Source organism: Bacillus rossius, chromosome 14 (genome assembly GCF_032445375.1).
Source record: "Bacillus rossius redtenbacheri isolate Brsri chromosome 14, Brsri_v3, whole genome shotgun sequence".
Lineage (NCBI taxonomy): Eukaryota > Metazoa > Arthropoda > Insecta > Phasmatodea > Bacillidae > Bacillus > Bacillus rossius.
This window is the reverse complement of record NC_086341.1, coordinates 13,996,184-14,021,866: the sequence shown is the minus strand read 5'-3', so window position 1 is coordinate 14,021,866 and position 25,683 is coordinate 13,996,184. Positions and strand designations below refer to the sequence as shown.

General features: G+C 38.0%; 1 protein-coding gene across 1 annotated transcript; it reads left to right on the top strand.

Moving 5' to 3' along the window:
• On the top strand, positions 1–24,608 carry LOC134539167 (conserved oligomeric Golgi complex subunit 8). The gene is made up of 9 exons (XM_063380947.1): positions 1–120; positions 958–1,029; positions 2,728–2,852; positions 4,325–4,600; positions 9,207–9,423; positions 10,935–11,098; positions 13,096–13,377; positions 21,755–22,099; positions 24,433–24,608. The coding sequence occupies exons 1-9, from the start codon at positions 66–68 to the stop codon at positions 24,589–24,591; spliced, it is 1,695 nt and encodes a 564-aa protein (XP_063237017.1). The 5' UTR covers positions 1–65; the 3' UTR covers positions 24,592–24,608.
• The last annotated feature ends 1,075 nt before the right edge of the window (positions 24,609–25,683 follow it).

The window sequence follows — 25,683 nt, the reverse complement described above, 5'->3', positions numbered from 1 at the left end:
AGGCTCGTTGATTGGTAGTCTTATTTGACGTTTATTTACTCTATGATTTGACGTAAACGATAAACATGGATCCTGAAACAGAGAACGTTGTCAAACTTATTTCCCCGGGAAACATCCCAGGTATGATAAAGGCGCACTGCTTGTATTTTATACCAATGATAACAAACAGTAATATCTTAATGCAGTGGTTTGGGTAATATAATGTTCAATGACACTGTGCTCTAGATGATGTGCTTATAATGTTAATTTTATGTGCAGGTTAAATTGTATTATCTGCAAACATTTTCACATAGGTCTTCGAAAATACATTGTTTATGTCATTAATATAAATAATAAACAACAACTGAACCTAACCTACTATCTAGAACTTCTACATCGTTTACAAGCAATTCGATTGATAATTTCCTATCCAAACTTAATGTTCTCTCATTCAAGTAACCTTTAAACCACATAAGAACTTTTCTCTCACTCCCCAAGTCTTTAAGTTTTTCTAACAAATAATTACAATCAAAGATTTAAAACACACTTAAAAAAAAAAAAAAAAAAAAAAAAGCAACTACATAATTTCCTTGATATAATGCTAGTTGCCATTCCAAGATCACAAGTTATACTGCTGTTTCTGTTGAAACTAATTCCCTGAATGTCTCATAAATTATATTTTCTTCCTATAAGATTCATCTCATTTGTTTCGTAACGAGTGTATCGAGTATCTTATCAATGGCTTGGAGAACATTTAGTGGTTTCGTATCTTCACTGTGATCTGAGACTTATTTTTGCTATTGGAACCACTACTGATTTTTTAAGATTTTTTGCTGTTGTTAGCATTTATTATTTTAAAGTAAGTTGGGACTATGATTTTAAAATTTTTTATAGCTCTAATGACAAAGCAAATTGTCATTTATTTAATGACACTGTTTGTTGCTTTAAATTAATATAACAATGTTTTTTTTTTTCCAGATAACTGGCAGGAAAATCCAGATTTTTTGAATTACATCTCGAAACTTGGTTCTTATGGTGTTGAACAGTTAGGTACGTTATACTGTAACTTAATTTAGGGTCTATTAAACATTTTTAGGCAATATTTTACTATAAATGTTTTTCTTAAAAATAAAAATTAAATTCTGAAAATGGTTTGTGATTTCCTCATATTCTATTTAATTAGCTGTTCTGTTAAACAACATTGCCCATTGTGATATTTTAAGTAGTTTACTGGTAGTTTTCCAATTTAACCAGTTGGTTAGGTTAGTTTAGCTAAATTTAAAATACTGTTAAATCATTTGAACCGCTAGTTAGGTTAGCAACATTTTAAATATCTAACAGTTTTTTTGGTGACAAGCAGTAAAACAACATACCATTTTCAGCATTTTTATTTTTAAGAGGGGTACATACCAACTCTAGGAAATTAATCTTCTTTATAAACATTAATTGGATGGTCTCCGGGTAAAAGGTAACAAGTCACATTTTGGTGATTTTTAGTCAACAAGTCACTTAAACTCTTAAGTATAGTTAGAATATGTAGCCTAATGCATTTTTAATCATTGGCAACTATGTTGGTAAATATGTTGGTAAATAAAAGAATAATGCAAGAAAAATTTAAATACCTATTTAAATTCAATTTTTATTTAAGAGTTTTTTGTTTCTCCTGCAAAAAGTGAATTCTTGACTTGTTACCTTTTACCCTGAGACAGTCCAATTAATGTTGCATGCTAATTTTAGCAGTGGGTCAAAAAAACTCTCATAAGTTTCTATCATTATGAAAAAGGCAGATTGTAACTTAACAGGTATTGTGTTTCTGAAATGTGCTTGGACCATAAGTGTTATAATACCTAAACTGTAAATTTTTAAGAGAAGGGCGCATCTGAATAAAAGCAAATACAAATTGGAAAATGCATTTTTTAGCTCCCAACATTAAAAAAATTATTTAAAACCGCAAAGCTAGAATTCTATTATTTTTTCATTATGACAGACAGAATTATTTTTCAGTAGTATATTCATAGAAAGAAATGATATCCCGTGTTGAATATTAGAAACTAGATTTTTACATGATGTGAGCATTTGTAAGTCATTACGAAGGTGAGGTATTCAATTTTTCTTTGTATTTCATAGTATTATTGGTATTATTTCATTAATATTTTTTCGAGGTGAAGTTTTTGCACGTGTTGCTGGTTCTTCCGAAAAAGAATGGCAATTTTGGTTAGATATATTAATAAAACTTATGTAATAAGCCTATGTACTGAAAACATAATATATACTTAGCTAACCTAACTGAACCATTAAAACAACAAATCACCAATCAACTGCTTTGAAGTATCACAAAGCTGTTTCACAGAATGATTATAAAACTGGTCAGGAATTAAAAAAAATAATTTTTTGGATTTTAATTGCTTGTTTTATACACTCCTTTGTTAAATAATTACCCTTAAAACTCAGACATATTTTAATTAATTCAACAGGTGTAATATTCGAATTCCAGGCGTGGCCCAAATGTATGAGCACAGAGAGTTGGTACGAAGTGCTTTGGAGTCGCAATGTTCTGGGAACTTTTGTTGTCGTTATCCCGTATGTTTGAACGTGGTACACAACATCTTATTTGTAGGTATTTACCACTGTGTGTTAAATGACTCCTTAGTACAGATGTATAAATGTCACAAATTTGGTTGTTGTGGTTTTTCTTGTATTTGTGTTAAGTTCTTCAGTGCGATGCCTGTTCAATGATTTTTTTCGCAGTGAAAGAACCAGATCATCTCAGTGAAGAGGCTGCTGCCATCTTGGAGCAAACTCAGGAACTTGCATTCACCAACTACAAGACATTCATCCAAACAGCGGAATGTTCGAGGGAAATTTTCAGACAGGTAAGTGTGGGTTAATCAATGCATTGACAACAACTTTTGTTTTCATGAGGAATGATCGGGGTTCGAATGTTGTATCAGCCATGAATGTTAACCCTCAGAACTTGGAATGTAGCATCTAGAACTATACTGTTAGGTACCATTCTTTATTAATAAACGGGATAAATAAGCTATCCCATAGCTTTGAAAGACATAATGCATAGGTATGTATTTATTTTTTGGTTAGTCTGCAATAGTCTGTGCCTGCTTGCATTTATCTTGGTAAGAATCTCGTGATATGTGGCAGTCAATAGTTATTGCAGTGTTTTGTTTAGTAGGTAGTAATACTCATTCAGTTTAAAGTAGCACTTAAATATAAAAATAACTAAACTAAAACTAAAAGGTTTGTAAAAGGTAATTTTTTTTTACTACATCTGCTTTTGACATTGTGTACCATTATCTTCTCCTGCCAGAGATGTATGTTTGTACAAAGAAGGCCTTAAAATTCATTTTTCACCTCCAAGATGAAAATTGTTATGTTTTAACAAACTGTAATGCATCACTGAAAAGTACCTTACCAAGATAAATATTCAGTCTATTTATTTTCTACCTTTAGTGGGAGGAATGGTCACCGAAAAATGAAAAAAAAATCCAGAAAGAAACGGTAGTTGCACTGGAAGTCACAAAAACTTTATTTTCCAGTAGCCCTTTTTTGCTACATAGACACAGAAACAATGAGTGTGTGTCATTTCTCTATGTCCGCCACATGATCATACACATAGTAGTAAGGTCTGGCAACATCCTATCCTTCTCCTTGGCGAAACCCATCCGCTTAGCAAACCAAAGGCGCCAATAACAAGTTTAGTTAATAGACGGCGTTGCCTTGAATTTGCAACGCGCTCTCGTTTGGTGCGTCCGTCACATCTTGCCTAGGGGTCAGGGGCATTGCCAGGGGGGGGGGGGGGGGGTTTAGGGGTTCAAACCCCCCCCCCCCCCCCCTTGCGCCAAATCTTAAATCTTTAATTAATTTCTTATTCATCACTCAAACAAATTTCATATTAAAAATTAATAAAAATTTTTACCATTACAATATTTAAATTTAAGTTCCGAAAACTGCTAAAATAGCACTATTTTACACCTTAAAATCCAAATTTTCCCACCCCCCTGCTTTAATAAAGGGGGAGGGGGGGCATGCTTCTTAACACCCCCCCCCCCCCCCATACACAAATCCTGGTTACGCCACTGCTAGAGGTTACCTGTTTTCCCACAAAATGTAACTGGAGAATGGCGTCCTGGTTTTGTGGTGTGGCCTCGATGGACCGAGATGGTGCGATCGATGGGACTTCAAAATCAAAATTTCCCATTTTTTCGAGTGTACGTCCTTTCAGACTCGAAACATGGTTGTGATGTTCCCTATATCGTGATGTGTTCAGCCCCGGGCAACGCCGGGTGCCTCAGCTAGTGAAGACGTGAAACCCGCCACTGATTGCCCGCAGTTCGAGAACACGGAGGCCCGCCTGGACGACCTGGTGCGCAAGCTCCCGGAGTTCGCGGAGAGGTGCCGGCGGTTCGGCCGGGCGTCGGGCGACGTCGGCCGGCGGCGGCGGCTCAACTCGCTGACGCTGACGCGTAGCGCGAGGCTCCTGGAGGTGCTGGAGCTGCCGCAGCTGGCGGAGACGTGCGTCAGCGACGGCCGCTACGAGGAGGCGCTCGAGCTGGCCGCCCACGCCCGCCGCCTGGGCGCGCGCCACGGCCAGATCCCCGTCGTGGCCGTGAGTCCGGAGCGTGCTGTGTCGTGGGCCAGCGATAGGGACAAGATCGTGCGGTGAACTGCGTCGGAACTGATCGGGAACCGAATTAAAAAAAACCCTTTGTTAGCAGTGATATTTCTGTGATACCACTTTACAAATATGTTACTATTCGCAATGTTCCAGTGTTACTGCCGAAATACCTCGCGCGAGTAAGCCTTGTGCTGCTAATCTGGCGATCCTAACAAGAACAAGCAACATTGGCTCTGCTTTAATTTTTCCTTAAAATTTACACAATAGATTCTAATTTATTTTTAATATATTTCTGTGTGCCTCAAAGGGTTAACACCAAATACAGTAGAACCTCATTTTTACATATTTCAAGGGACCAGGAAAAAAAAAAATGTAAAAACAGGGAAAACGCAAAATGAGGGAAATGTTCAAATTTATTTTATCATCTCACTATATGGGAAACAATAAGACACACACACACACACATATATATATATATATATATATATATATATATATATATATATATATATATATATATATATATATATATATATATATAGACACACACACACACCACACCACACTAAATAATACTATGTCAGAGACGTTTTTATATATTAACTGAATTAACACCAAATAGCTAGAGACCTGCAAAATTCGCGGGTTCAACGACCTCCAGGATAGACTCCGCTAACACTTTACACCACTCGGGCGAATGCCACACCTGTTCGTTGGCTGCTGACTGAAACTGAATTAACACCAAATAGCTAGAGACCTGCAAAATTTGCGGGTTCAACGACTTCCAGGATGGACTCCACTAACACACTACACACTTGGGCGAATGTCACACCTGTTCATTGGCTGCTGACTGAAACTGAATTAACACCAAATAGTTACGACCTCCAGGATGGAGCCCACTAACACTCTACACACTCGAACAAATGCCACACCTGTTCATTGGCTGCTGACTGAAACTGAATCAACACCAAATAGCTAGAGACCAGCAAAATTTGCGGGTTCAACGACTTCCAGGATGGACTCCACTAACACTCTACACACTCGGGCAAATGCCACACCTGTTCATTGGCTGCTGACTGAAACTGAATTAACACCAATAGCTAGAAACCTGCAAAATTTGCGGGTTCAACGACTTCCAGGATGGACTCCACTAACACTCTACACACTCGGGCAAATGCCACACCTGTTCATTGGCTGCTGACTGAAACTGAATCAACACCAAATAGCTAGAGACCAGCAAAATTTGCGGGTTCAACGACTTCCAGGATGGACTCCACTAACACTCTACACACTTGGGCGAATGTCACACCTGTTCATTGGCTGCTGACTGAAACTGAATTAACACCAAATAGCTACGACCTCCAGGATGGACTCCACTAACACTCTACACACTCGGGCAAATGTCACACCTGTTCATTGGCTGCTGACTGAAACTGAATCAACACCAAATAGCTAGAGACCAGCAAAATTTGCGGGTTCAACGACTTCCAGGATGGACTCCACCTACACTCTACACACTTAGGCGAATGTCACACCTGTTCATTGGCTGCTGACTGAAACTGAATTAACACCAAATAGCTAGAGACCTGCAAAATTTGCGGGTCAACGACTTCCAGGATGGACTCCACCTACACTCTACACACTTGGGCGAATGTCACACCTGTTCATTGGCTGCTGACTGAAACTGAATTAACACCAAATAGCTAGAGACCTGCAAAATTTGCGGGTCAACGACTTCCAGGATGGACTCCACCTACACTCTACACACTTGGGCGAATGTCACACCTGTTCATTGGCTGCTGACTGAAACTGAATTAACACCAAATAGCTAGAGACCTGCAAAATTTGCGGGTCAACGACTTCCAGGATGGACTCCACTAACACTCTACACACTTGGGCAAATACCACACCTGTTTGTCGGCTGCTGACTTGTGTCTCGTCTCGATAGAGTGGCCTGTGATGCGACACTTCTTTGAGCGAGGGTCTCTAATTGGCCCTCAACACTTCCAGATTAACAGTGAACCAGTGGTAGAAGCAGCGCTAAGGTATAATTATTTGAATTATTGTAGCATGTCACGAAATGAATCCGCGAATTTTGCAGGTCTCTGCAAATAGCATGTCAATGCACCACATGACACCGGAATGTTTATTAATACACCGTAAAGCACCAAAATTCAACCAAAATCATGATTTCAATCATTGTTTTAGCAAAACATTGTCTAAATAAAAAAATTTTTAATGTATTAAATTCACTGAATGTTAGTTTGTCAGCCATTACTCAAATAAGCCCTGCACCCCTTATACTTTGATCATAACCAAAAATATTTTTTTGTTTCGAATAAGCCTCGCACCAAAGTTTTAAAACAGAACTTGTGTCATCTTTCAATTGTCTGTTAAATGTCTATATAGGATTTAGTAATTATTCAAAGTTATTATAGTATTGTCACGGTTCAGAATTTTTCAGTACTGTCTTATTTAAATTTTAGTGTGCATTGGTTCAGTCTCTGAGTGGGTGTTGCATCCATGGTGCGGGCACAGGCATTTGTTGTTCAGACACACCACATTATCCATGTGGTATTTATTTATTTATTTATTTATTTATTTATTTATTTATCTATTTATTTATTTATTCAATTTTTGTTCTGTAGATCCCATATGGAGGTAAGGACTCCGGGATATAGAACAAGTCAATTAATACAAATATATACATATATACAAACAAACTGTACAACCACAAAAACTAAAATTACAGAGTACTTTTACATTTCAAAAGTAAGAAAGAGAGATTAAAAAAAAAATATGGGTACATAAGAAATTGTATAAACTGAAGTCTAAAGCTCAGAGTGAAGACCACGGCTCTACGCCTGGCACAACCATCGTGCTGACGTTTTCGGTTCGCTCTGAGGCGTAAGTAGTGTGGGCTACGCTCACGGGCTGCTGATGAAAGGGGGCACCCAGAACAGCTCTGTAAACACTTGGTGATGAAATTTGGGCAGGGCAGGGGCTGAAACATTCTGGAATGTGGGACAGAGGTTTCTTGTGCGAAGGTTAGTTGTTGTGGGCGGGTTTCAACCTCGTTGGCAACAGTTAGTTGGTTAGTTAGTCAGTCAGTTGAAGAGAAAATGGTATGCTCACTTGATGCACGATTAAAAAAATTTAACTCCATTAAGGTTCAAGTGGGTCGGGAGGGACCCTTAGTAACTCAGTAGAAGTGTGCAAATTTTGAAGTAAAATAGTCACTAGTTGAGTCTCACAGAAGAAAAGGGAAGTGAATTCAAGGGTTATTAAAGTTCTCAAGGAAATAAATACATTTTAAATCCCTTTGAATTGACCTACTCCTTAAAGGAGGAATAGTTAAGTAAATAAATTTTCCTTGGGGTTCAGTTTTAATTTTAGTGACTAAAAAGATGTTTAGACTGTAAAGAATTTGAACTCCCTTGGACAAGGGTTTTTTTTAATAAAACTTTTCACTAATGGTTTCAACTATGTTTTAAAACACCACAAAATATTCATTTCATATTAATTATTTTACGGACGTTCGTTCTGAATCGAACCTGCCAAAATCACCATGTTAATGGTAACATCCAATGAAACAGTCGATTGACGCCATAAGTAATGTCTATTTTGATTTAGTGCACCCCTTCTTATTTGCGTTAAATTCACTGTTGTTACTGATTACAATGGCAGGTTAAAGTTCTGTTCGTAAGGAACCAATTTTAGAGACTTATTGTTGGTGCATTTAAAATTAGAGTTGGTGAATACATGATGTATGGTATTCAGTGTTTCACTTTTTTTTATTTAAGGAATATTTTTTTATGAAATGCGTTACGTACACTATGAGCAGCAATGTCATACTATCTAGCAGACAGGCTTGTTATTTTGAATTTGAAACAAAAGTTTTTTATAATTCATTTCTGTAATAGGCTTCATTATATAAATTTAAGAAATTTTTTTTTTTCTTTTCTGTCTCTCTTTTCCTTTTCCTTAAATCCACCCCTCCATGCCTCTTCCCTTTCAATCCCTCCGTCCACCCCTGCATCCTCTTGTATCCATCCTCTTCCGTCCATCTCCCTTAAATTTGCCCCTTCTGCCTTTCTCTGTAAATCCTTCCCTGCACCCTTACCTCCAGTAATCTGCCCCTGATAGGAAGAGAGCATATTATTCGTGGGCGTACAAGGAAAAGAAAAACCCTCTAAGCCCATAAACCAAAGTTATGAAGGGGAAAAAAAAATGGTCTTTGTGTACTGTACCGTTACTTGTTTAATGTTATGTATAATAATGCTATAAAGAACGTGCCCAGAAAACTATTGGAGATCTGAACTTTTGAAGATTCTCCTTTGTGTGCGACCACAGTGTTACCTATGTGTTGCAGGGGTACAACAACTAAATTTCCAAAAAAAAGGGGGGGGGGCAACATACCTTTTTCATAAAGAATCATTGATCCCCTTCCTATTGAAGCAGGGTGGTCCGGGGGGTCATTTCAAGTTGGAAAATGGTGCTATTTAAGCAGTTTTATTATCTAAAAAATTGATTGCGCGGCGCTTTGTTTGCCCCCCGTTTGAAGGCCCCTGATGTGTCGTGGTGTCGCGTGGCGCAGGGCATCGCGAGGGACGTGGAGGCGGCCCGGCTCGGCATGGTGCACCGGCTGCTGTCCCAGCTGCGCTCCTCGGACCTGCAGCTGCCCGCCTGCCTGCAGGCGGTGGGGCTGCTCCGCCGCTCGGGGCTGCTCTCCGAGGCCGAGCTGCGGCTCAAGTTCCTGCAGGCCCGCGACGCCTGGCTGCAGGGCCTGCTGGCCGGCGTGCCGAGCGACGACGGTGGGTTGTGTTGTGGCCCCGCTCGCCCCGTCCCTTAGGCCCCTTTTGCGAACTCTGTGTGTGCGTGCGGGTGTCGTTTTGAACACAGTGCAGACGTCCAAACAAACAACAGTGGTGTAGCCAGGATTTGCGTATTGGGGGGGTGTGCGTTAAGGAGCATGGCAACAACACCTCCCCCCCCCCCCCCCCCGGTATTAAAGCAGGATGGTCCGGGGGGTCCTCCCCGCGGGAAAATAATTTCGATTTTGAAGGTGTAAAATAGTGCTATTTTTAGCTGTTTTCGGGTCCTTAAATTTTAAATATTGTAACAGTAAAAATTTTTTTATTAATTTTAATATGAAATTTGTTTGAGTGATGAATAAGAAAATTAATTAAAGAATTGATGCTAATTGGGGGGGCTATGCTCCTGCAAACAAATACCGTACTTACCCGCATATTAGTAGCGTATTATCTGCCGATTTTTTTTTTTTGTTTGAGATGTAGTGCGATTCTTGTGGGAGTTCTTCCAATTTCGGGTGGAAAAAAATTAAATTAACATTGCACCGTGTGGTTGAATATGTGCTTAAATAACTAACTAGCCTGTATCGGTTTTCAATAAGTATGTCACGGGTAAGTAAAAAATTGTGTATTTTTAATATCTCAGCTGTGTGTGTAAAGTGTCATGAACTGTGCTGTTATGCTGTGTTTGCCGCCAGTGAGTGACATGGCCGTCTGCCGTTGTGCTGGCGTCCGGCAAGAGGAAAAAATTAAAAAAAAAAATTCAGAGAGTGAAAAAGAGGGGAGTAGGGCAGGTGTGTCAGTGAGTGTGTGTGGCTATGCAGTTCTGTTTATGGTTCTCCCTTCCTTTCTCATCGTTGTAAATGTTTGTGAACTGGCACCATACACAATCAACACGTGTCTGTTTCGACAGGTTTTTGTGACGCAGCTTTGTACAAACATTGTTTTTTGGAATGATATTTCCCACTCTTTCTACTGCAACATTCCATGACAGAAACTGCTGCAAAGGGCGTGCTTGTTTTTATTGAAGGAACCGACAAACAAAATTTACAAGAAATAGTAGCATGCTGGACTTTTCTATCTTGGTGAAGGGGATGGGTAAAAAAAAGTATACAATAGCTGGGCAGGAAATGTTAGGCTTCCAATGTTTTAAAGCTTTGCAACAAATGTGAAGCTTCACATCAGATGCGAAGCTTTGCACCACAACCAAAGCTTCAAAAAAAATAATAATAGCAAATTTCCTGGTGAAGTCAAATAGAATATTAAAAAGAGCTTTGATTGATTCGCTTAGTCGAAGCTTCGCACAGGCCTATTGCTCATCCATATCTTTACTTTCTATAGAGCATCTTTCTTTTAATTCTATTTTCCTTAAAAGTAACACATGTAATGTAACACCTTCATGCTTTAACCTCTTTACCCTCTAACCTCTTTAATTACTAAAGGCATTAGTTTTGTCGGTTCTTACGATGTCAAATGGTGATGAACTTGTGTATGTTGTCTGATACTGTTGACAGCTAATCAGCACCTGAGCAAGACGATCGAGCTCACCCGCATTCATCTGTTTAACATTGTGACTCAGTACAGAGCCATCTTTAGCGATGAAGACCCGATAATGCCATCTTCGAAGGAGCAGAACGTCAATGAAGTCCTCATATTTTATAGTTGGCTTACTGAGAAGGTAAATTAGTGCTATTGTACATGCAAGAATATGTTTCAGATTTAGGAGAAATGCCATTGAGATGCTTAACTCAAGTATGATAATGGTACAGACATTAAAAGCCGCATGACAACTTGAGGTTCAAAAGTTGAGTAATATTTTTTCCAGTCCTGTCTTTTTTAATATTTTTACTATCCTAATTGCACATAATCATTGTACCTGTGCATGCAATCTATTTTAAATATTAATGCAACTTTGTGTTGCAATTAATTTTATTGTAAAACATTGAAGTTCTGTTTCTGAAATCCAGTGTTTTGTAATAACCAAGGAGAAAATAATGTTTTGTGTCCAGAAGAAGTCAGAAAGTGGAGGACATATTTTCACTTGATGTTTCAGACATGAAACATTTTTATAAGAACAATTTTATCCCATATATTTTACAGCAAAATGCCCACTTATACCAATTTCTGTTAGTCCCAGTTTTTCCTAGTAACTCCTTAAAATTTACTGTTCATTCAAGTTATTTCACTTCAAGTATTCAAATAATACAATTGCACTTATGATCCACTTGAATATTTATTAGTCTTTAAACAAATGAGAACTTTGCTGCAAGAGAGAGGAAGTTATAATTTTTTATCACCTTGAGGATGATTGGAGAAAATTCGGATATGCATTTTTCTTTATAAAAAATAGTGCAGGTACACAAAAAAGGTTAAACGTGTCTATATTTATATGGTTCTGTATCTTTATTACACTAAAAAAAGTTTTAAAATATGTTTTGCGAAAAAAAATATTGTTGCTCAAAATTGGAGCTGTATCCATCTTTGAGCTAGGTCTTTTATTTTTTAATATTAATTTAAAGTTAGGTTAGTGGGCAACTAATTTAAAGTAAAAATGAACTACCAGAAATATGATGCAGATGCCCAATTATTTTTATTTTCAATTTTTTATATGAAAATCAGCCAAAAATTTATTTTTAACATTGTAAAAACATAGTGAAGGTATGTGCAGTGGAAAAGATGTTAAAAACCAGGAAAACCAACGCCATGTACTATATACCCTAGAAAATTTGTTGGCAAAAATTTGTTTTTTCAACGTTATTTGTAATTTTGACATGTATGTTATATGACCTATACAGTCAAGAAGTGCTAGAGTGGGTACTTTCTAAACGACATACAGAGAGAAAGTATGCAAATGAATGAAAATAAAATAAAAATGAGTTTTACAGTGAAACCATCTTAAATCCTACTTATAAAAATTTCCACTATAATAGGTTCAAAAAAATTTAGTATATCCAACACCGAAATGCAAGTTAATACACTGTCAAGCACTAATATGTAAATTTATACATACAAAGCACCTAAATGCAGCTAACAATTATGAAATATATAAGCAGTGTTAATCAAAACATTAACTCAAATTACAAAAAATGTAATCTTTCACCAGTAAGTGCCAAAATAACAGAAATTGTTTTTATTTTGTAGTTTTCATTTGTATCAGTTGGTACATTTTCGAAACACACAATATTATGTATTTATTATTATTGTTGCGATTAGTTAGACGTGGTTATTTAGAATTATTATATTGTAATTATTGTAAAAGTGTATCATGTGCAAGTCAATAAATACGTTAATCACCGAAATTTGTAAATCACAGTTCCGTAAAAAAGATTTTATCACGTAGTTTAGTAATTAAATTTGCGTACATTTTAATATTTTCTTACGTTGCGTGGGAGATGTAATTTAATTTGCAAACTTACGAAAAAAAATGCAGAAATCGGTCATGGTCGATTCCAAAACCATTGTATTCTGAATCCCGCGATTATGATGGAATCTGCGGAACCAACCGATTCCGGAATCGGAATCGACCCATCACGTTTTGGTGAACTAAGTATCACAAAGAATGAAGAGGAAGAAAAATCGGTGATATCGCCTGTTTTAAAAAAGAATTGACCTGAAAATGAATCCACGAAGTGTGTCGCTCGCTCCGACCGGCCACTAAACTGTCTGCTCCCGCAGGTATCGCAGTTCCTGGCCGCCCTGGAGCAGGACCTCCCCCGCGTGGGCAGCGGCTCCCTGGACTCCCTGCTGGGCCAGTGCATGTACTTCGGGCTGTCGCTGGGCCGGGTGGGCGCGGACTTCCGCGGCCTCGCCGCCCCGCCCTTCGTGCGCGCCGCGGAGCGCAACTTCGAGCGGGCGGTGCGCGGCGCCGCGGCCAGGCTCGAGGGCGACCTGAGGGCCTTCGCTCTGGCCGGGTGCCCGGGCGCGCCACCGCGGGCCGCCCCCCAGCCGTCCCAGCAGGTCTGTCGTGCCGTGCCGTGCGGTGCCAACACACAGCATTACACCAGAGTGCAGTGTAATTAGGGATGGGTCGTGTCGATTCTTCGGTGCTACGATTCCACCCATTCTGCCAGGAATCGGAACCGTCGATTCTTCCACCAAGTTTCAAGGAATCGTATCGTATTTAGTATGCTACTAAGCACTCTTAATAATTTAGAAAAAAAAAAGTTTTTTCCTGAATGAAACCAGCGATTCCTGCTAAAACTACCGTTTTTTTTCTGGCCAGAATATTGTCACAATATTTACGTAACTCACCTTGCACTTTGATTTCAAAATTCGGTAAATTACGTAATTGTTATATCACGTTTATATTGGTTGCAGTTTCAGCTTATACAATTACATTATAAAAGTCATTGGGATCAAATGAAATATTTGTTTTCCAAACTCTAGAATCATAGCTGTGTTTTAACTTATTTCGTGTTGAATTACACAATACGTAAAGAAAGCAAAAGAAACAAATTACGAATACATCATCTCATCTAGCCGAGTCCGCCATACTTTAACGTTGTAAACTGTTAAAAGACCGTGCAACACATCGTAATTTCTTTTGTTTGAAGTTTTAAAATGGTTAAAATTGGGTTAAAACACGTAATATATCACAGTATTTTTATTTAATATAATAATATATTTAACTAGTATGTCTGATTAATTAACTTTTTTTCGTTTGTTTCGCACATAGATGGTACATTTTGACGCGGCTGAGCACTCACTGCATGAGATGAAACACGAAAGCCTCCATATTATCAAATACTTTATGTTGTAACCTCACTTTTGGTTACCTGTGGTTTCTATTAACACGCGTGGTTTCAATTACTATTTTTCAAGAGATCAGGTCAGTTTATTTCTACTATAGTATAGTACACGTATTTCTGTGATAGTACAGTACCTGTATTTCTGTGATGTATATAACTCATTTTTGCAGAAACACACGTGAAACGGCGTATTAGAAATAAAAAATCATGTCTGAAGTGTGGAAACATTTTACAATCTACCCGTTCGATGACAAATTAGTAGGGGTGTGCGGGATCCCGACGCTTCGGGAAAAAAGTCGGGAAAATATGCTTCCCGAAATGCCGGGCGGGAATTTTATTATTCTCGAATTTTTCGGGAAATTGTTTAAAAATTTACAAATGTTTACTAATCATGTGAAAATGTTTTCTATCAATTCAAACTGTTTTTACAGCAATATTTTTTATGGATTCGTACATTTTTAAAGGGTTTCCGTACTATTTAAACGCAAAACATCTTTTAAACGTATGCCGATCGTAGCGACAGCTGTGGTGTGCAGTGAATTATGATAATCGTTTACACATATCTAATTGGAATATAAAAAACGTACATGGATTACCTTAAATATTGTATGCGTTCATAAATATATTTCTTCAAGGGTACAAATTTGCAAGATACGTGAATAGTCAGTTATATAACGTCATTGCCGTCACCATCGAATACTTAACCTAAAACCACTGTGTGTCCTAAGACACAAACAAAACACATGCGCAATCCAACCTTTCGCCAAAGATATAAGAAATACTAGACTTGCGTTACATTCTCATTACTTGTAAGCAGTGGCGATGTAGAGAACTGTATTGGCACTTTGAAAAATATGAAATCACGTAGTTTTACACCACTGCTCACGAGGATCTAAACATCTATGATTTTTCTTTGGGAGAAAAAAATAGTTGTTTACTGTTTAGTTTGGCGGGCTTTGTCGGCTGACGTTACGTTATTAAGGCTTGTGCAAAGTATCTGTTCCTATTTTCGATGCCGTTGTATATTAAAACAAACTAGCAGCCTACAAATAATGGATGTCGCAACCGATCAGCTTGTTACTTGTAAACCTAAAAGTGTTTGGAAGTATTTTGAACGTCTGACAGACAGTAAATCCCTGGCAAAGTGTGTCTCACGTGAAACAATTTTTGAGATGCGAACATGGTAGCACGTCTGTCTATAAAAAAAGAATTTGAGGATGCTAAAAAATATGAAGTCGCCGCTAAAAAAAGGGCAAGTGAACCAGACAAAAGAAATAGCAACCAAAAAAAAAAAACTAACTTTGCAAGAAACCTTTAAATGGCCATCTTCTCATATTGTAATTAAAAATTTGCTTTTTTTTAATTTTCCCGATCCCGTCCCGTTTCCCGCGGGAATAATTTATTTTTCCCGAAAATTTACCGCAGTACAAAAACCTATTCCCGCACACCCCTACAAATTAGCAATATGCAATTATTGTAACACGAAAATAACTCATGGGCCAACAAAGACCCCAACCAACCTATTAAAACATTTTCGGACTCAACATAAGTAGGACCTATCTTGCTTTGGGGGACTCCAGAGAAATTCATAATGTACCATAAGATTCTATTTTTGATTTATGTACTATTTTAATATTTCAGTTTGTTTTGTAAATACACCTGAATTCTCATTTCTAGAAATTGATGAAATTATAACCTTGTATTGCTTATGAATTAATTAGCATAATACTACAAGCAGCTGAGTTCTCATTATAATTGCATTAAAAACTTTGTCTTGAAATAGAAGTTTGTTTGGAATCATGGTATATTGTATTTTTCCTTTTTTAAGTTCTTTAATGATTAGGAACATGGCAATTTTTTTGGTGGAATCTGAATCGGAACCGAAGCTGGAATCGAAGAATTTTTGGAATCGGTATCGGAATCGAGAAAATATGGACTCAACCCATCTCTAAATGTAATACACCATTATAGCACAGAAAAGCAAGTTATACCATGGAATTATGCAGCATTTACCCTAAACTTAATTTATTCACAAAAAAAATAACCTATTAACGTTTTAAATTTAAAGAATGTCATTATTTCTGAACGAAAATTGTAACAAAAATCATAGACCATAAAAATTAATTTACTTTTTTTATTATGCATCTTTTATTGAATCACTTTTAAACTACAAATGTTCCCCTTTTTAATTTTATTGGTCTGAATGTATCTGTTTCAGACCACTTTATTATAAATTATTTCACCAAAAATGAACATATACAAATACACTATTTTGGAGGAGGAAGTATTACAAAACAGTACAGTCAAACCTCTCTGAAACGACCCCTCACGGTTCCCAGGAATAGGGTCGTAATAGATGTTTTCCGAAATTTTCAGTTCATTTCACACACACACATCCCCCCCCCCCCCCCCACTCCCCCTCCCAAACCGCTACTCGCTAAGAAACCAGCCGTACAATGGCAGGATGCTGTCACTCACAATGCTAGACGGCTTTGCTTTAATCCCACTTCAACCTTCATAACAAGTCCGTCGCCCTACAGGCCACCTATAAAGAAAATATGTCAATAGACAGTTTATTTTTACTGGTTAGTTTACATACGTTTTCTGCTTGCCGTAGTTAAATACACTAGAACCCCGATGTCACGAACCCCGGATTTAACGAAGCAGTGATTTTACGAATACATTCTCTGGAAACGTCAAAAAATTGGACATTTTGACCAAAAAGTGAAAATCAGAAAAAAATTTAAAAAAAAAAAAAAATGAAAGATCATTAAAATCTGTTAATTTTAACACACAGCGTATTTTTGTGTCAGCTTTAATACGTCCAATAATGTTCATGTAAGAATAACAAAAAAATAATGGGACATTTCCTTTAAAAATATGGCAGCGGTAGGTTCTGCAACGCGAGTGGGCACACACGAAGCTTACCCGGCTGGCTGGCGGCAGCGGCTTCATGACTTATAAGTAGGGCCATGCAATTTTCACGATCGCGGAAAAACGACGAAAAACGCGAAATATTCATTAAATCTCATTTTCCCACGAAATTTGCCTTTTTTTGACAATTCACGATAAAACACGCGAAAAACGCAAAAAAAAAATTATTAACTCCTTTGTTCAACACAACAGAGACAGTGCCAACTTGTACCACCTTACTACGAAAATAATATGCAATACGTTTTATAACTGTAAACACGGCAAGAAATTTCAACAATCCTTAAAAATCTGACGTGAGTAGAGTATTAAACTTGTATTCTCATAAATTCATGCGGTAAGGGGTGTGGATTGGAATCCAGACGGTACATTTTTTTTTTTCCCCGTAGCAACGTTACCAATTTATAATATATTTTTTCTAACCTCAGATAACTTGTCGTATATATAAAGCTGTTGGGAAAAAATTAAATAGAACCATCCGTCGAAACGATCGTGATAATATATTTTATTGACGAAGTCACGCGCCATCTTCTTTGTTAATACTGCAAATTTGACCAAAGAGTCACAGACTCTTTCTATGCATAGATGTGTCCATCCAGATGTAGAAAGTCGCTCACCCGAATAGTTCCGAAGTTTTCCGATCGCAAGTAAAAAAGCACCGTAATTAAAGGATTAAAATATTTTTATTTTACGGTCATTAAGTATTTTAAATAACGCCAACCTAACTTAAGATAACGTTTAACTTCGGAAGATTTCAGGTTGTGCTTGTGGTTTCTATTTGAACTATAAGTTATCCATCCAATACAGCACAATGTTTTTAAAAGGCAATATCGCCACTATTCCAAAATGGCGCCGTTCTGGAAATGATCAGTATTCACAATAAATGCAACACATTAGGTCCTGAAATTAAAAAAAAAATTTCTTGGAAGTAATTAATTGTTGGTTAGTTCAACATGCCAAAAACGTGTAAAGTAATTTAAAAGTGATTGCTTTTTTATTTTTGATGAAGGAAGTAAAATTATGATGTGCAAGTATTGCACAAGTATTGTATATAGTGTGGAGTGGCTGCGAAAAGACTTGATTCCTGTAACTGCAGTCTGATACTTCAGGCCAACCATTTCAAGCATACAACATTGTTGTACATTTTAAATAAATTATCAATATAAATATACCTATAGCCTATATGTATATATTTTTAAAATTTATTGCAAGGTATATGCATTAAGTGGCTTGAAGATAAATGCATTATGTATTATATGCTAAGTTGATTAGTTTTAATATGCTATTCTAAAGTTAATAAAGTGTATATATTCATATTTTTATAGGAAATTCAATAGAAAAATAATGTAATTTTTTTTGCCGATTTTTAACACCGCTTTTCAGTTTTTTTAACGAAGTTTTATACCGCTTTTACCTGTTTATAATGACGAAATACCTAATTTTTATTCACCACTTTCAGGTGGCCCTACTTATAAGCTCACCCCTCCCTCCCCTCTGTAACATTCTTTAAGGCTAGCTCATCCCTCCCAGACACACAAACCATCTAGTGTCCTCCCTTATAACACCCCAACTTCGCTTCCTTTGAAAAACCTTCAGTGAGAAAATGCTTTTTTCACCCTCCCTTCTCCCGTAAAATTGGGCTATTATGAATGGGGTACTAAAGCGGTGAGGGAGGGGTCAAAATATGTCACTTTTCACACCAAGTTCGAGTTCAGTCATCTCTGGCAAGGAATTTACAAGCTTTCAAACTTAAATATAAATGTATTTTAATAGCAAGGGTCCTATGAAAAGGAATATACAGAATAAAATCAAGCCAACAAGTCACCAAACAAAGCATAAAACGGCCCAATGCGTGGTCGCTTCGTTATTGCTCGCGCGAGAGGCGAGACATGGAATGTTAGATGAAAGATAAATGCGGGGGAGACAGACGGCAGCCACTGTGTTTCCTGTGTGGGAAATAAGTGGCGTAACCTTTTTTTTATGCTGGGTGAAGCGACCTTTTTCTATCAACCCACGAGAAAAGATAATTGCTTGAGCCGTCAAAATAAACATCGCTGCGGCAGTTAAAACATGTCGAGGCGGGCGTGCATCCAGTCGGTCGCTGTGTATTGTCACTGATAGTAATAAAAATCAAGAGAAATACAGCAGGTAGCTTCGCCTTAACTGCGTACCACACTAGACACTTGCAAAAAGCTAAACGTAAACACGTTGCCACAAAAACCTTTATCTGCACCCTGCCGGCAAAGGGACGTGGAATGGGGGTTGTCAAGCGCTGACAGCGGTTGACAGGAAGTGGTATCTATTTTTAGATATGCGCTGCCTACGGCAGTACAGCACTCGGCAAGAGAAACGCAGTAACACGCTACTCACCACAAGAAACTGATTTTCTGTCCAATTTTCTTCGGATTTTCGGAATTTTTTCACTGTTCCTTCAAATTGGGTTGTAATAGAGAGGTGGTTGCAATAAATGGGGTCGCAACAAAAAGGTTTTACTGTATTAATAAAAAAAACAATAACACAAATTTTTCTTAAAAATGATAGTGGACTAAAAATTAACAATAAAATATTGTTACCAACCATATAACACCGAGATGCAAGTTAATAAACCATGAAGCACTGAAATGCAACAAAAATTACGAAATTAATCAGCATATTTAATCAAAACTCAACTCAGATTAAACAATGTAATCTTTTAGTATTTTAGCTTTAGAGTTATACCAAAATGTATTTTTAAATAAATTTGAATTTTTTTATATATTATATGCGTGCATGCATGGGTGCGTGCGTATACTTTTGTGCAGTCATACACACTGTAAAATAGCATATGCAAGGGTGTGTTGGGATTTTCATTTTCGTTATATAATTCTAGGCCAGCTATGGGGATAGTGTAGGTGGATTTTCCTTATTTCTTTCAAAAAATAGCAAATTGGGTAAATCTTTTGAAATAAATTAGCAAGGAAAAAAATTATGCATCGTTTTATTACAGTTTTGTGTGAATACCTTTTGATAGTGGATAATAATTTGGTAATATAGGAATCGGTTCATGGTAATAGCAGCAGAGGTTTCTTTTGTGTATTTTACAATGTGTACTAGGGCAATATCAATATCCTATGTTCTGCTCTGTTCCCATATTATAGAAATACATAGTAATTATATTATACTTACTGTTTTTATTTCATACTGTTTACATTCTGTTAATGTTAAAAGATATGTGTATCCAAATTTTTTTAATAAGTACAAACTAATTATAAAAAATTTTGAAACTTGTTATCTTTTAAACTAAATTTTCTTGGAAATGTATATTTCAGTTTCTCAATATCTCATTTTGATTTTCATGTGCCTTTGGATAGGGATGTGCGGTTGTTTTTATTGGTTGGTTCGGTCCCACTTCAGTTTACATCAATAATATCGGTTCTTGCTTCTGGTTTCAGCTATTACAAAGCACAAAAACATAAAGGAATTTAGTGCTACACTTATTACGAATGAGGTTAACTGGGTCATTATTTGTTGGTTATTAAAATTATTTCAAAAACACGGAAGAAAAAACTATAACTTTATTTTTTTATTTTTTTTTTTTAAGTATTTTTAAGCTACCCTCAAACCTTGATTTATGAATTTTCTTACAATTCAAATGTAATTTGTTCTTTATAGTCTACAGATTTAATGTACTTTGTTTTATAATGCAATATGCTTGGCTTGCATGCTTTGTTGAAAGTGTAATTATTGGCCTTTAACGTACGAACGACCATAAATAACATTAAATAGCGACGCATGTGCATATGTTTTACATTGTATGTCTTTTAACATTTTCTACATCCCGGAGCCTTGGCTCCGTGACCCACAGAATCAATTTAAATAAATACAATAAAAAAAATTGGTTGTCTGTAAAGTTGGTTTACGGACGATAGTTTAACGTGGCAACGTCATTACAAAACATTGATGAAATGATTGATCCAGAAGAAAAGGAAATATCATATTCGGCCTGAGACTGAGCCGTGATAAGTTTTTGCAACCAAAACATTTAGGCATTAAAAATATTTAATCTTTGAGGAAGAAATTTTTTTTAATTTTTCTATCTTTTGTATGATAAAATCTACCTCTGCATACTTTTATGAATAAAATTGAATCATTTCTATTGAATTATCACTATTTTGTATGGATACAAAGAAGGAGTGAAGTGAAATGTACAATTTAATTAATAAATTTACTTTTATTTGCATTCATTAATTCAAATATATTTATTACTTTTGAAATGTTGCATGTGCCGTATTGACAAATAATTACCAATGTCAAATTAAAGCATGAAAAGTATCATACCAGCAATAAATATTTAGTTACACAGCTAAAAAAATACTCATACAACACTGTTTAAATATACTGATTTACACTAGTAATTAAAATAATACGTACTTGTAAGAACGCCATTTCCTTGCGAATATACTCCCGTGGCGCGGTGCACAACAATAACATTGAACCAGTAGGCCGCCACGTGCCGGCCGAGTTCTCTGTACTGTCCGCAACATACCAGAGAGATGCCACGCATGCGTAAACACATCCGTAGTGGGACATCCGTAGTGGGACAATTTTGTGCGTGCAGCCGGCGTTCATCGATTTATTAGACGTTGTCACGTCAAAAAAATGTCGGTGTTGTCCAGGACGGGCCGCCTCGCAGCCTGCTGGAGTTCCCGCCGCTGGCCGAGTACTGCAACGGCCTGGCGGGGGCCTTCAACGAGCTGCGCCTGTGCGCTCCGGCGCCGGCCGCCCGCGAGTGCACCCGCGCGCTGCAGGCGTCGCTCCGCGCGGCGGCCGGCGCGGCCCGGGCCCTGCACCGCCGCGAGCAGCAGGCGCTGGCGCCCGCCGGGCGGGAGCAGCTGGCGCGGCTGTGCGCGGCCCTGGGCGGGGAGCTGGCTCCTTACGCGCAGCGCTGCCTGCACGCCGTGTTCCCGCCCGCGGCCGTCGCGCGCCACCTGGGCCTCACCGCGCAGCAGCTGCAGAGGGAGGTGCGTCCGTGTCTAGCTCCGCCTGTGTGAAGGCAAACAGTAAGGGCGCTTGCACACGCTCCAGCACAACCGGAACCGGAGTTGGCAACAGCACCGGAGGACTCACAAGACAACAGTTCCTTATGGAGTGCTGCACACGCAGTCCGGGCCGGCAGGGGAACGGGCCCGGCTGCCGGAATGCCGGAGTGCAGCCGGAGACGACTTCGATAATCCGGACTACCTACCCGGCGCACAGCAGGTACCTCAGTCGCTCGCACAATGCAAAACACTGGCACAGTGCAGCAAAGACTTGCGAGATGGCAGGGTTCAGGTACGACGCTGTGACGCTGATTGAATTGGTAGAAACCACCAGACCGTGTTTGTGGGACAAAACCAGCGATAGTTTTAAAGATCGCACAGAGAAACAGAACGCATGGCTGGAAGTGTGCACATTTTTGGAACCTAAATTTCATGACATGGACAGAATACAGCAAATAAAAATAGGTAGCAAGTACAATATGTACAACCTCCTGTTCCAAACGGGGCACATGTTTCTACTGCGGATGCTGAAACCAAACTACCGGCTTGCTGGTGCGTGTGCAAGGACATCACTGCCGGCGCCGGAGCCGCTGCCGGAGAGGCCTCCGGAATAAACCGGAGCGTGTGCAAGGACAGCTCCGGGCGCCGGATCCGTTGCCGGAGCTAGCACCGGGAAAATATCGGTGCGTGTGCAAGCGCCCTAATGCTAGAGGAAATAGAAGCTTAAAATACTTCCAGTTCTTATGCAACAATGTGTCATAACTGCCAATTTCGGAAACAGTTTTGACGTGTTGTATTTTATCTTCGGAAAGAGTGCAACCAGGTATGGTAAGAACATTTCGTGCTACTTAATTTTTTTTATTAAATATGTTTATTTTTGGTTCCGGTAGTTTTTGATAGGTTCTTAAAGTTTTTTCGAAAATTCCTTAAAAAGTCTACTACAATTACTTTGGTTACAAAACCTTATGCAATTTTTCTCTAAAAGAAATATGCCTTTTATCCTAGCTTAGAATATTTTGTTTAGTACATAATTTGATTTACTTATGTCTAACAAAAGGTTGTACATTTCATATATAATGTTCTTTATACTTAAAAGAATCCCACCTAATGAGATTTCTGCATAATAAGTTAAAAAATACAGTACTAGTACTTTAAAAAAAAATCTAAATATTTAACTACTTCAAGAAAATTCTTAGCAGGGATTTACTGTGTATGACTTTTGACACTTAAGCACATCCTCTTAAGTCACTTTTGGTTCCACCATGTCGAGATGGTATCAGGGTGGAAATGCTGCTGGAAATGTGGTGAGCATGTGTGGTGGATTTACATTGGGGCACTGGTAATTGCGTTACTCTTGCATTATATTTTTAATTCATGTTAGGACATTTATAGGCGTATGGATGGGGTGACCCCATCACTCAGTGCCTGTGACACTGCAGTCGGCCAGCCAAATGACTCCCGAGACAAGTGCCGACGGCCTCTTGGAGGATGAATGTGCTGATAAACACTGTTAAAAATTTTCAGCTTTAATTTGCGAAAAAAACACTGGTGACAAACTATCCAGGGTTATTTGTAATTTTACGGTTTTCTTTGTAAATTTAGGAAAACTGAGTTCACTTTCTTTGAACTTGAATCCAAAACAATATTCTTGGTATAATAACAAAAAACTTTAGAAAAAAAACTTGCAAGTCCACAGTGAAAACACATTTATTTCGTCCATGTGTGTGTTTGCCTTGTTGTTTAGAATGAAACATACACCTCGTAAGTCGAAATATTATGTAGTTTATACGAAGATTCAATTATTTGAAATTACAATGAACTCTTCGTTATTTTGAGTTAAATTATTCATTGAAAAAACAGTAACTTTACTGAAATTTCTGACAGTGTAGAATCATAGGGCATGGGGAGAAATGTCCCCAAAAGGCGGATGAACTGCTTAAAGGTTAACAACATAGGATGCAGAAGACAACAGGAAACCACTGCAGTAAAGATCCTCTCCGATATCCTCAGGAAAAATCTTCATGGCTGGCCCTGATATCCAGGATGGTTGCCAACCTTCTTAAAGGAAATGGCTCATGAAGAAGAATGACATCATTAAAAGACTCATCCATGAATTGACACATTTGTGTCTTATTTCACCAGCTGGCCATTTTGAATGTCATTATTCAATTTATGGTATTATTTATTTGGTTTAATTTTTTGCAGTGTCTATACCTGCTAGAAAATTATATACAGATGTGTATCTAGTCAGGATCTCTTTTATGCAGGCACACATGCTAAAATGAAACTGTGTCATGTCTTGTGTTGCATTTCAGGGTGTGACGTACCTGAACCAAACTGAAATCCTTGCGCCAATCAGTCACCTTTTGCCTGTCACAACTGAACTTCCACCTGTGACCAACATGGTGTCTGGAGAGGATGGTGACCAGAAGAACCATGCACCTGCAGAAGTAATGCCAGAGTTGAATAAATAGTAATTTAAAAAATAAAATGTCTTTTTTTATATATATGTGATTTTCCATTGTAATGCCAATAAGTCTTTACATTTTGAGAGCAGTATTTCATTTCCGTTGTAAATTGCCTACAATGGTCAGTTTATCACCATGTGACTTAGTATTGGTTAGTAAGCCATACAAGTGGCATGAGCTCTGAAAGTGTGGGGTCGCTGACAGTGGCGGATCTAGGATTTTGGTTTGGGAGGGGCTTGACCCAGTTCAGACTAGGCTTTATCAAGGCAAACACTAAAACAATAGTGGACCCAGATGCTTTTGGAGGGGGCTTGAGCCCCTTAGCCCCCCCTCTGGATCCGCTACTGGTCGCTGAGAGTGAGAATGGCTTATGCATCACCTCTCTGCCTCCACATTCTAGACACCAAATTAGTGTGCAATCTTAATTGTCAAAATGTCGATAACGCTCTTGGAGTAGCAAATATATTGAGTGGCTCATTTCCATACCTTCTAATTGCAATTCATACTGATAAAACAACTATTTGTTGGTGGATTGAAGGGTGAAGTTCCTTCTGGGTTTGTCCCCCCTTTTCTTTTGTTAACCCAGCCCTCTTAACATTAGCCCTCCAGGCCTGGGGCTGCCATGGGCGAGGATACGGAATACACCATATATGTATGTGAATCAGGAAAGGTGTTTGTTTGGGACTTTCTTGTTATCATTGGAGATTTCTTGTTACATACATTGTGTTGTCAAACTGGCCGGAAGTAAAAAAAAAAAAAATTGGTTGTCTGTAAAGTTGGTTTACGGACGATAGTTTAATGTGACGTCATAACAAAACATTTATGAAATAATTGCATACTTTTATGAATAAAATTGAATCATTTTAATTTTAATGATAAAAGAATAAATACTTGAAATTATACTAGTAATCAGATTTTTAAAATGCAAGAATAATTAACCTTTATTGCCGAAATTGTTGTTGTGCTGTAGGGGTGTTTTTTCGGATGGACGAAAAGGAGTAATTTGGGCGCCACCACGTGGAAGGGCACGTGGACCCGGCTACGAACTCTCGGCTCAGGGTCGTGACGTGACCCGTGTGGGGCTAGGCTAATTTCCCC